Below are 12,528 nucleotides of genomic sequence, written 5' to 3' on the forward strand. Positions count from 1 at the left end.
AATCTACTTTAGGTGTGAATGTATAGCAGAAGTCATGAGAGTAGTTCTGAGACTGGATGCTTATGATTGATCGTTGTAGCTGTGATAGTTTTGAGAACATCCTCTGTTTAATCCATAATCCTCAGCAGCAGGCGTCAGAGCGGGCTGTGTGTGTCTGTCGCTGTGGCAGCGGTCCACGGCCTGCTGGGAATCTTCACACACACTTTTGATTTACGCACACATGTAGATAAGCAGCAGTCAATCACAGGGGCTGCTGGGATATTGTGTCTCGCTGTCTAGCAGGAAATTGTGCTTTGTGTGTGTGTGTGTGTGTGTGTGTGTGTAATTGCACAGGGTATACAGTATTTGTACTGAACATTTTTCCCCACCTCACTTTTTGCACATTGGGTCTATTTTGTAACAATGACTGGAATGGAATTGCCTTTTGAAAGAAGGAACATGCTGCTTTAAAGAAAAGCACAGCCTTTTAAACCATCCTTTGCACTGCTCCTATAATATCATAAAATGCTGCCTAGTTAGACAGCTCGCTAGGTTTCAGAACAGTACTTCGAGTCACTAAATAGCTTGATCTGTTTTCCCACAGTGCTTCAGTGTGTGTGTTTATGCACAGGTCAGGAGATGTCTGCTCCTGTGCTCTGCTGTGCGTTCTCATTGGACTGGGTAAGTCCCGCCCACTCATCACATCACTGCTGCTGACACACACTAGCTCACTTTACTGAATAGAGGGATGTTTTTGTTATTAATATTTATTACTTTTTTAAATTCTGTTTTGTTTAGTAGAGTTTTTGAGTTTTATTTTGCACAGTGTGAAGAGACAATATTTTAGCATATAAAAACAAAACCTATAGACAAATGATCACAAATGTTTAAGTTTAGCTGTATTTACTGCACAATATATATTGTTTTTTGCCTACTATTCAGTGTTATTTTAGTTATCTTAGCATTAATTACTGTAAATACTATTAAAGTATTTATTTTTAGATTCAATTTTATCCTTTGCTAGTCTTTTTTTATATTTCTATTTAGCTGTAATTTATTTTTGTTTATTTTTTAGTAACACAAAATTGTAATTCAGTTTATTTCAGCCAAGTCAACATTTCTAATTTGTGTTTAAGTTTTTTTTTTCTTTTTAGTGTTTGAGATCTAATATTTCTATTTGATTTGATTAGACAGTATATTTTATGTTGCATATTTAGTTTGACACAGTTTGACCAGCAGATGGATCTGTGGCGTCAGAGTCTGATTACACAAGTGCATTCAAACACGAAGTGAATCCAGAACATGCTGGATTTCAACACTTTTGAGGAACAAAGATCTGTCTGAGTTCAGATGCTGGTGACAAACAACACAGCATGATGTAAATATGGATTTTATTTGGCTCTATTTTCAGGTCTGTCGATAAAACAGTGACCGTCTATGAAGCGGTGAGTGATTGGCATCTTTATTCTTACGGTTTGAGTTTATTGCATTTTGTTAACAAACCACAAAATGCATCTATTAATGACCACAGATCCAGAAGAAGAAATGTGACTTGGACAGTTCTTGGACTTTCTTTATGAAGAGCATAAAAAAAAAACAGTCATGCATTAACCACAAAAATCGTGTATGTATATACAGTATATATATATATATATATATATATATACAGCATCATTTACCAGCAAAGGTTTGGGAAACAAACCAGAGTTTGATTAATGAAAGATTATTTATGTTTAAATATTCCAAAACCATGTGATTTACAGATCCATCATTTATGCTTTGCCAAAATGCAATTATTTTTTGTATTTACTCATGCAGTATCAGCTGTCTGGTGTGATGGATGTGGTTATGGATGACATACAGTATGTGCTGACAGGGTTATAAAAGATCATAAATCTGTCTGTCCCTCTCACCGTCACACACTCCATCTTCTTATTAATTGATCGATCAGAGAATGTGGTTAAGATGCTCTGTCACCTGCAGCTACTGAACCAAACACATGATGAACCTGTGTGTGTGTGAGTGTGTGTGAGTCTCTGAATCTCTTCATATGAATCCAGAGTCACACTGCAGATTAATACAGAATTCTGATACAGAGTTCCGTTCTGTTTGAAACTGAAATTAGAATACCTTCAACATTCCACTTCAAATCCTGTATAGTTCTGTAATAGTTTCCAAACATTTCAGTCGTTCTGTTATTATTTCTGTATTCGGTTTTGCTGTGAGTTCATATTAATTTAAAGAAACAATGATTTTACATTATGGCATTACTGAATAAACAAATCAGTGATTTTACATTTTTGAACGAACTGTCTGAATGAATGATTCAGTGACTCACACATAGACAGTTGCTTGCTTCATTACTGATTATGTTTGTGCTTTTGAACAAATTGTTTAAGTGAATGATGCAGTTACCCATTCATTTATGAATCATTCACAAATCTTGAACTATTCATTCAGGAACGAAACAAGCGACCGTCTATTAGACTGAATAATAATAATTATATCAGATGAACATTGTTTTCATAAATCATGTATTTCATTTATAACTTTTCTCATTCAAAAGCTCAGATTTATTCAAGAATGAAACAAGCTACTTTCTGTGAGTCACTGAATCATTCCTGCAAATAATTTATTTAAAAACACTGATTCATTCAGGAACGAAACAAGCGACTGTCTACGAGAGTCTCTGAATCTTGCACATAAACCATTTTTTCTAAAACACTGATTCATTCAGGAACGAAATAAGTCTATATGAGTGAATTGCAGAATCGTTCACACAAATGATTCATTTAAAAACACTGATTCATTCAAGAATGAATATATAGAAAGCAACTTTCTTTCCTGAATGAATCGGTGTTTTAGAACAAATCCTTTGTGTGAATGATTCAGTGACAGTCACTTGTTTAATTCCTGGATGAATCAGTGTTTTTAATCGAATCGGTTGAAAGAATCAGTGATTTCGTGACTCATTCATAAAACAAGTCACTTGTTGTAATGCTGTAATGTGCAGAAGTGTTTTTTAATTACATTTTTTTGCAGTATATTCACACATATATTTTCACAGCAGTTTGTGTCTGACTAAATGGACTTTTTCTATTATTTCTGTCTCTCTGCTGTAGATATGTGTCTGCATGCCGTTGTTTGCCTCTGGCTCTATGGATAAGACGGTGAATATCTGGAGAATTGGAGATGAAAGTGCTGAAGCATGTAAGTCCATCTGCTTGTGTTGAATACTGACACTGTTTGACTCTCTGACCACTAGATCAATGCGCAGAGTTTAAACCAATGCTCCCCATTCAACACAAGTGAAGCTTAATCAATTGTAATAATGTCGATTATCATAGAAAAAAATTTTTTTTTAGGTTCTTAAAGTAATAATTGCACTTCCAATTTAACTCTGCGTTCATCGTTGTGACGGAGTTGTTTACCTTAATTTTACCATTTAATTTAATGAAGTTTAATGAACACTTCTGAATGGTCACACAAAAGAATCAGCTTTGAATTGATTGATTCAAACACTTGAACTGAATCACGGATATGAATCAAGCTCTTACAGAGATGTCAAATACTGAAACAGAAACGATTTAAAATAAAATGACATTCATTTATGCTTTCTCTGTTTTCCAGCTGAACCATTGAAAATGTCGGTCCCAGGTTAGAGCTTCTCACCATTAACATCACCAATAAAACAAGAGAAAGAAAGAAGCACATTTTTTATTGACAGTACATACATGGTTTTATTAAATCAGAAAATTGAAGGTTAAACTAAAAGGATGACTTATTGACATACCAGAGGCAGATTTTGACACGTGCAAAGCTAGATTGAGAAGCAATTCATTATTTTCAATAAATTGAAGTAGTTCACAAAACTGATCCGAACGATACATTCACGAAGCGAACAAAATCTAATTCTCAACACACAGACAATGTGCTTCATGCTTTAGTTCTAGAAAGCTAGAAATCATTATTATTATACAATTATACAATTATTATTATTACAAAAAATTACCTGCATAGCAGCAACCTGTTTAAAACCTCTCAGAACCCCCTGGCAAACACTTATAACAGTCTAGGTCTGTAGCTCTGAGTTTTGAATGGGAAAACAACACTCATATTTTCTTCATAAGTCGTTCAAATTATACTTTTACACCTAAAGATAAAAAAAAGTGTTAGATGCAATGAACACTAAAATATGATCATCCTCAAGTGAGGAACACCCTTTCTAAAATTCATATGTTTTCATGTATAAAGACCCAATTGAAAAATATTGTGAATATTTGTATTATTTGAAAAAAAAGAAAGAATTTCTATTACATTGTTAAATTTTTGTTCTGTTCTCTATAGCACTGTACTCCTAAGGTGTATTATGTAAATTTCATTTTTTATTTTTATTATTTATGCAAATCAATTATTTATTTATTAAAATGTATACAATTTACTTATATTTTTATTATTTAAGATTTTTATTTGGCTTAGTAATTGATTTATTTGAAGCTAAACATTTACACTGTTTTTCTGTAAACTATATAGTTTTATTCTAAATATATATATTGTACACATACATATACAATACAGACACACACACACATATGTATATATTTACATTTACATTACATTTATTCATTTAGCAGATGCTTTTACCCAAAGCGATAAAATATATATATATATATATATATATAATTAAAATACCAACAAATTTACTTAGCAGAACTAAAAATGCAATGCTCCAAACTGCCTGAAACAGCTCTGGTTAATTCTGACTGTCCTCTGTAGGGAGTTGATTGATTGGTTGATTAGATTGATTAGTTGAGTTTATCACCTGCATTGATGAAGCCTGAAGTTCGAGCCAATCAGATGCTTCTGTTAGTCTCGTGGTTGTCCGGTGGCGTCCTCAGGAGGAGCTGGAGCTCTGTGCAAATGAATGAAGAGCTGCTGCAGTCATCAGAACCTGCTGCTGCGGTGAGTCGGGAGTCTGACTACATATTGATCACACATGCACGATTCCCACAGCTCTCTCCAGCTCCTCGTGCAATCAGCAACCTCTTCATTGTAAATGACAGGTGATGCATGCTGGCAGCACGGTCTATGAGAGACACAACTCTAGTGCCACACTTGCGGTCTTGGCCACTTGAGAGCGCGTGCACTTTCAGATTTCAAACTTTGCAGGATGTTTTCATTCCCTTAGAGCTGTGTTACACACTTCATGAAAGGTCCTTAATAGGGGCACTTCAACAAAACTATAGGGTGTTAATATATATATATATATATATATATATATATATATATATATATATATATATATATATATATATATATATATATATATATATATATATTAGGGCTGGGTTTTGACACAAATTTCACAATCCTATTCAATTCTCATTCACAAGCTTGCAAGACAAATTGTGTTTGTCACCTTGAGATGGCCAGATATATTTGGAGTTATACACGGAAGCATAAAGCAAAACCAAAAACAGCAAAATCATGTTGCCCAACAGTTTTCTCTGTCCTGTAGAGTCGGTGGGTCTCCGGGCTCGAGTCCAAGATTAAGTATCTGAGATCTTCACTGGTGGAATGATGTTCCTGATGTGTTCCTGTCTGATCACCAGAGAGCTCATGAAGGACCCCGTCATCGCTGCAGGTCAGTGCAGGACACAGATACAAATTAGCTTGTCCTGATAAATCTAGAGGTAAAATATCTGGATTTAATTCAATGTGTTTGTCATTCCTGTTCAGTGTTGCCACATTCCCATTGGTTCTACTCTATGACATCATAGAGTAGAACATTCCAAAAGCTTTCGTTTTGGCGGACTGCCTTCAATATAAGCTCTTTTTAGACATAAAAAACATCAAACTTACAGATTGTTTTAAAGTACAAAAACCTCTTCCTTGTCAGAAGATCAAGGGGATTTTGGTTCCTCCGTTCATGACCCCTTTAAAGCTCATGGAATCATGAATACCGCTAAAGAACCTTTACTTTCAGTATTGTAGATAAAAAAGGTCTGGTCTTCGACACTGAAATAATTCTCATTGACAACATTAGCTTTAATAATCTAAGTATCAGTACGACATCAACAGTCGTTCAACAACTTCATGTTCATCTCTTGGTGAGAGAAGCGCTCTGTGTATGATGGGCTCAATAGTGTTGTTCGGCCGAGGGTAATTTGAGGTGTTCGGTGCCGTAGAAGTCAAGCTAATCCACCTTGATTTGAATAAAGCCTTTCAGTGGTCAGAAAGACTGCATAAATGCATTTCTACTCAAAATAGCAGAGCATTCTGGGAAAAGCTTTTAATGGTTGATTCCTCATGGTTTTTCATCATAAAGTTAACATGTCAGTGCCCAAACACTCATTAATAAAATATACAGCACAATACCAACATTGACTGATTTTGATCGAAAACTTCAATGCTTCAGATTAATACAGAGAAATAATAATGTTTACTTACTGCTCTGGTTTATCTTTGGGTCTTTTTGTTTTCATTAAACTACTAAAATTGGCTTTAATAGTGTGTGAGAAATAAAACGTAATATTAAATACAATGAGACACACCAGTTGCAAAAAAATTAATAAAAATAACTACTGTACATAAAATGTATTTACTGATGGCTTTAATATTGTTTGTGGGAAATAGAATATAATAAGCTAATAAAGGATGTTCACCGGATTGATAATTTATTTATCTGAACTAGCTTGTCCAAATTCCAATGCAACACTTCATAGTGATTAATAATAATAAAGCAATATGTTTTCCAGTGGGATTTTCTTTTTATTATTTCCCATAAATGGACCATGGCAGAAATAAATTCATTTTTTAATACAGAACGCAGTAACAGATCACAACTCATGAGGCACCAATTGCAATAAAAAAATTATATAAATCTATATCCAAATAATATCTGCCCGTCTCAAACTTATGACTTAATATTTTTCTCCACTTCCTTCACATTAACTTTAGCATGCGCTCACACCCAGATGGCCTCCATGGTTTCATATTCGTAAAACATTTGTTTCATATTTCTTTTGAAAGTAGCTGTGCAAAAATAACTATATAAAATATATTGCTTTGACAGATACCAAGCAGGAGGCGTCGTAAATAAATTAATCTAGACAGGAATAACAAGCAGGAAAGAATAGCGTTTTCAACATCGTAGGGCAAATTTAGATGTAATGTACAAACATACAAACAGAGCAGGTACAGGTTTAATAACCGCAAACATCACGCCAACCAAAAATGCATGAAAAACACAAAATACACTTTTAGTAAATAAATGGTCCAAATACACCATCTTCACACAAAAGGTGAAAACTACACATTACAGTAATATGTACAGTACATATGATCGCTGTCGTCAGTTCAGGTGACATTAACCCCTTGTGCACAGGTTCAGTTCTCAATCAGATCCTCAGTGTGACTTCAGCTGTTTACGGTCCCTTAAGAAGGGTCCCTATATATCGGTCCCTATATATCGAAACAATCATCCTGGAAGCTGGTGCTGTCCATGTTCACAGGACTTACAGAAAACACAAGTAGAAACAGACCCATAAATCAGTGATCATGTAACCGAGAATATAAATGTCATGTATTTCTGAGTGAATACTGTGTTTGTGGACACTCTTTAAATCTTGTTGTATAACTGTATATGGCACTTTATCACTTTGAAATTTGGCTTGAAATTTTGTAGACAAATAAATTGTGCCTACATAGGAATTTCTTTATAAAACTTAAGTTTTATTAAAAATGGATACGTTTGAAACCGTATTATACTACAACATGGAAAATGAAGAATAGGTATGTGTCCAAAACCTTTGACTGTATATATATATATATATATTAAATACCAATCAAAATTTGAGTAGGGAAGATTTTTTAAATGTTTTTGTAAGAGGCGTCTCCAAAGCTGCATTTATTTGATCAAAAATACGGTAAAGAATGGTGAAATTTAAATAAATGTTTTCTATTTGAATATCTGTTCAAATTTAATATTTCTGTGATGCGCAGCTGTATTTCCAGCATCATTCCTCCAGTCTTCAATGTCACATGATCTTCACAAATCATTATAATTTGCTGCTCAAGAAACATTTCTGATTATTAATGCTAAAAACACCTGTTTTCAAGATCCTATGATGAATAGAAAGCATTTATTTCAAATAGAAATCCTATTATAAATGTCTTTACTGTCACTTTAGAGCAGTTTAATGCATCCTCTCTCTAGAGAAGTATTAATTTCTGAAATGTTTTGCATGGGCAGTGGTGTGTATACTGTATATACACTTCATCTGAAGTGTGTCGTCTAGGGTTGTTGCATATGAACATCCTAAACATTGGACTCGATAAAGGATCTCTTTGGTTTGATTGCCGCTACATGACTGGAGGGGTTTTCTTGAGTTAAGCCGGGCTGTTTGCTCATGCTGTCTGTGAATGAATGTGCCATGGCCAGAACCGGTTTGCTTTCTTTATAGCAGAACTCTTTAGCATGCAGACTCCCGTTGCGCAGGCCCTTGAGCGGCTCGTAATAAGCTCCGGACGGTTTGCTGTACTCAATCTCACCGGTCAGACCCGCAGAAGCCACGAGTCCTTCAGTGGAGTGACTCTGCCAGCCTCGAGACGCCACCGGCTGCTGCTGCTGCTGAAATCGAGCCGTCTTGTCCATGATTCCCATGAACGGACGGGGTTTGTACTCCACAGAGCCGGTCTGGCTGATCTTAGGCTTGTCCGATGCGGTTTTAGTGCGCACGTCTGGGCCTTGCACTTTCCCGCTGTCTGATAAACTGCTGCTGGACGCCAGGCTGCTGGTGGAGCTGGAGACCCTCATGCTGGCATCCTTTCGCAGCTCTTGACTTTGAGCTCCAGAAGTCGTAGGAAGAACCGTTCCTTCTAGAGTTTTGGACGAGTGCATCTGGACGTCTGTATCGTTGTTTGTGGGCAGTAACGGACTGATATCAATGCCTGGTCCAGCCTTTAGGACGCTGGATATATGTCGGCTGGGAATGGGGCTGGACGGAGCATACTGCGACTGGCTCTTTGTGTGTGTCGGCCGTGTGGCTCCTGCCTGTAAGGAGCTGAGATGCTGGTTGGTTTTAACGATCTGTGCCTGTTTGCTGGGCTGCAGGACGAGGCTCTTCTGGTTCTGGTGTCGGAGGCTTTGCCTGTGAGGCGGTGAAACCGAGCGGCCGTTTGAAGTCTGGTTTAGCGAGTAGATGTTTTGGGACCAGGCCTCAGTGTCGTCGTCGTCCTCTTCCTCCTCGTCTTCATCGGCGTGCTCCGGGTCGGCCGGCAGGCTGCTCAGACTCTGGGGTTTGCTCTGGCTGCGCTGCATCTGTTTGCACTCATCCTCCACGCGCGCCAGCAGACGGCCGATCTCACGGTTGTTGGGGCAGAGTTTGGTGGCCTCGTGCAGGTCAGCTAATGCTGCGCTGAACTGTCTGTGAGCAGAGCGTTCAGATAGAGATGGAGAGAAAATTAGTAAATTTGAATTACACTTCTGTTTATATAGCAGTACTTTGAAATGGAAAAAAAGTGCACAATACACTACTTTCCAATTCATTATTGAATTTTGTGCATCTGAAGATGCATCATGGCCTCACCTGCTGCTGCGTTTGGCTCTCGCTCTCGCATAATACGCTTCATACGATTTGGGTTTGAGCTCCAAAGCCTTGGTTGCGAACTCCTCTGCCATGCCAAAGTCCTGTCAGAGAGAGAGAAGTGAACATCAGGTACCAAAACTCAGAACAAGCCATCATCCACTTTACATTCCCACCGCAGCGCGGCTGAATTGCTCCAAATATTAGGTGATTTAATTAATGAACTCTTCAGCAGTTGTTGATTGTCATCAGTCAGAGGTGCAGACTGGAAATTGGCTCTGTTTTGGAGCCGGGCTATTACTTCTGAATAGACCTTCAAATCAATTCAGGCCTTCGGAGTAATCTGCATCTTTCTTTTCTTGCCGTGTCTGACATCTTGAGCAGCGAAAAAACCCAAAACCTGACTGATCCAGACCAGAAGAACCAGCACACCTCGGCACAAACTCTCAGCGTGAAGTGTAATAATGACTGGTTATTATTAGAACATGTTTCATTTATCAAGAATTTCTATAGTTGAGTTGTTGATCATTTAAATTAGGGATCGAATAACTCTTAGAATCAATATCAAAAAAGCACATCAGTCAATGTTTTTATAAATATATTTCATAATTTATTAATAAATTTGCACAGGAAATTATATTGTATATTAAATATTGGTATTTTCCTCTTTTTATAAATTTCCAGTCAGCAACGATATTATTTTTGACTAAACCTAAAATTATTAAACAGTTTTTATTAAGTGAAATAAATCTGAAAAAAAAGAAGAAAATTACTATTATTACCATTAGCATCGATATCACAAAAAACATTTTGGCAAAAGTTTAAATAACAAATGCAATTAAATTAATTATAGATGCATTTTGAATTGGCAACTAACTGAAAAAAATATAATACAGAAAAAACGAATACTACAAATTAAACTGAAAAATAAAAATGCAAAAGAAAAGTAACATTTATATTTCTAATTTAAAATATTATTAATAATCCTAAAATAACACTGCCTTGTATTTGAAAACTTTTTTGAAAAATCTTGTGGGTAGTAAAATATTTTCTGATGACTGATGTTTGTAAAGCTTGATGTCAGCATTAATAGCTGAATGTTATTAATGTCTAGCTCCTGCTGACTTCATATGGAACTGTGTCAGCAGCCTGCACAATAGAGACACAAGTGAATGAGAGCAGGTGTCTGGTGAGGCGTCTCTAATGATCTCTGGTGTCTTACGTTGGTTTTCCGGCGACAGCGAGAGAGATTGAGGTACAAAGACACACGCAGCTCCTTAAAGGCCTTGAGTTCATCACCGAATCCCTCTCTGGGAAACTTCCTCAGTGCGTACTGATACCGCTGAGCCGCTTCCTTCATCTTCCCCCTCTGAGAGAGAGAAAGAGAGCTCATCAATCACACATCGTCTACTCTGATAACAATCACTCAGTATGTCATTATCTCCAGTCCCGCTTCTCCTGGATTAAAGCTCAGCTCTTTGTTAAGGCGTGCGGAGATAATCGTTCTCAGTTTTATTTTAATAAGCGTTCAGACATTAATATCACACATCAAAACTTGATTATTATTAGTCAGTCTCAACACTGAGCTCTCAAATATCACTGAAATTATGCTAAACTTTCTCACATTCCATCCACCCTATACATATAAATAAACATGCATAGTAATAAAAAATTAATTAAGTACCGTATTTTCCGGACTATAAGTCACACTTCTTTTCATAGTTTCGCTCTATTCTGCTCAGTTCTCCTGTAGCCTACACTGAAAACATAGAGCACCCTCTCGCGGCTGGAGACGGTAATGTTTTCTCTTGGTTTCTTGGGTCTAAATAAATGCGACTTATGCCGCGTTTCCACCGCAGGAACTAGGGACTTTGGCCTGGTACTCGGTGTGTTTCCACCACAGGAACCAGGAACTAAAAGTTCCGGGTAAAAAATGCCCCTCAGAAAGTCCCTGCTGGTGAGGTGGTACTTTTTCAAAGTTCCGGAACTTTCGGGGGCGGGACTTGGCCGCTAAACATCCTGATTGGTTGAGTTCACGCATCACGTCGGATCATTTTCAAAATATTAGTGTTATTGTGTCATGAAATGTAATTTTAAAAGTATTTCAGGCGAGAATGTAGTTGTTTAAAACTCAAATCTGTGGTTTAGTTATAAAGACAGCGCCTATTTAAAAATGTGTTTGGCCGATCTCAGAGACGGTCAGCTCCACGCGATCAGTGGGAGCTCAGTGATCATGTATCCGCCGAGAAGCAGCCTAACCTCGGCTAGACCTGATGTGTGCCGCTGGCTCTGATGTCTCTTTAGTGGTTAAACATAAAATATAATTCAGCTGCGGGGTAAATCTAACAGGTTTTCTTTGGTCTGTATTCAATTTATCTATATGTTAAAATGAAAATAAAACGGGCAAATCAATATAATATTTCGTTTCATTGTAATGGCTGTATATATACACATATCCCTGAACTAAGTACATTTCTGCAGCTGTTATTATGTTTAAATGAAAACGAAAGGAGGCAGTGATATTTGATATCCTATTTCGTTTTATTGTAAATATACAGAGAGGAAAATAGTAGCCATGGTCAGCTGACTGAAGTTATCAAGTACGCTGCTGTTTGCAGATTTATCGGATTCGTATCATCGCGGACATCACACTCCCGAGTCGAATGCACAAAGTCCGCACTACCGAGGATGTACGTCCAAAATCAGCGTACTTCGTATTGAGAAACACGCTCAGACCTACGTCACCAGTCTATTTGCCTAATGTTCCCGGTACTTTAGACCGTGGGGGAAACGCAGAAAGCAACAGGTCTGGGGGTAAAAAGTTCCTGGTACAATTGTTCCGGGTCATTATTTTTGGACTGATGCAACTTATCCTTAGGTGCGACTTATAGTCCGAAAAATACGGTACATGTAAAATTATTCATTTTAATATATGCTTTTAATAATAATAATAATTCAATTA

General features: G+C 36.9%; 1 protein-coding gene and 1 long non-coding RNA gene across 4 annotated transcripts in view; one reads left to right on the forward strand and one right to left on the reverse strand.

The window, feature by feature from the left end:
* The first annotated feature begins 411 nt into the window (after positions 1 to 411).
* Positions 412 to 3,230, forward strand: LOC132094805 (uncharacterized). The gene is made up of 3 exons (XR_009422404.1): positions 412 to 660; positions 1,391 to 1,424; positions 3,102 to 3,230. It is a non-coding gene; the product is annotated as an uncharacterized LOC132094805 (long non-coding RNA).
* Positions 3,231 to 8,216: 4,986 nt separating this feature from the next.
* Positions 8,217 to 12,528, reverse strand: part of tanc1b (tetratricopeptide repeat, ankyrin repeat and coiled-coil containing 1b) — a 201,634-nt gene continuing 197,322 nt past the window's right edge. For 2 of the 3 annotated variants that reach the window (XM_059500646.1, XM_059500645.1), the window contains 3 exons: positions 10,789 to 10,935; positions 9,570 to 9,670; positions 8,217 to 9,407 (listed from right to left, as the gene is read on the reverse strand). In XM_059500646.1, coding sequence (XP_059356629.1) covers positions 8,300 to 9,407; positions 9,570 to 9,670; positions 10,789 to 10,935 — 1,356 coding nt within the window. In that variant the 3' untranslated portion in view covers positions 8,217 to 8,299. Of the gene's footprint in view, positions 9,408 to 9,569; positions 9,671 to 10,788; positions 10,936 to 12,528 lie in introns of those variants that run through there. The other variant, XR_009422458.1, reaches the window with a different exon arrangement.

Source organism: Carassius carassius, chromosome 19 (genome assembly GCF_963082965.1).
Source record: "Carassius carassius chromosome 19, fCarCar2.1, whole genome shotgun sequence".
NCBI classification, from domain to species: Eukaryota; Metazoa; Chordata; class Actinopteri; order Cypriniformes; family Cyprinidae; genus Carassius; species Carassius carassius.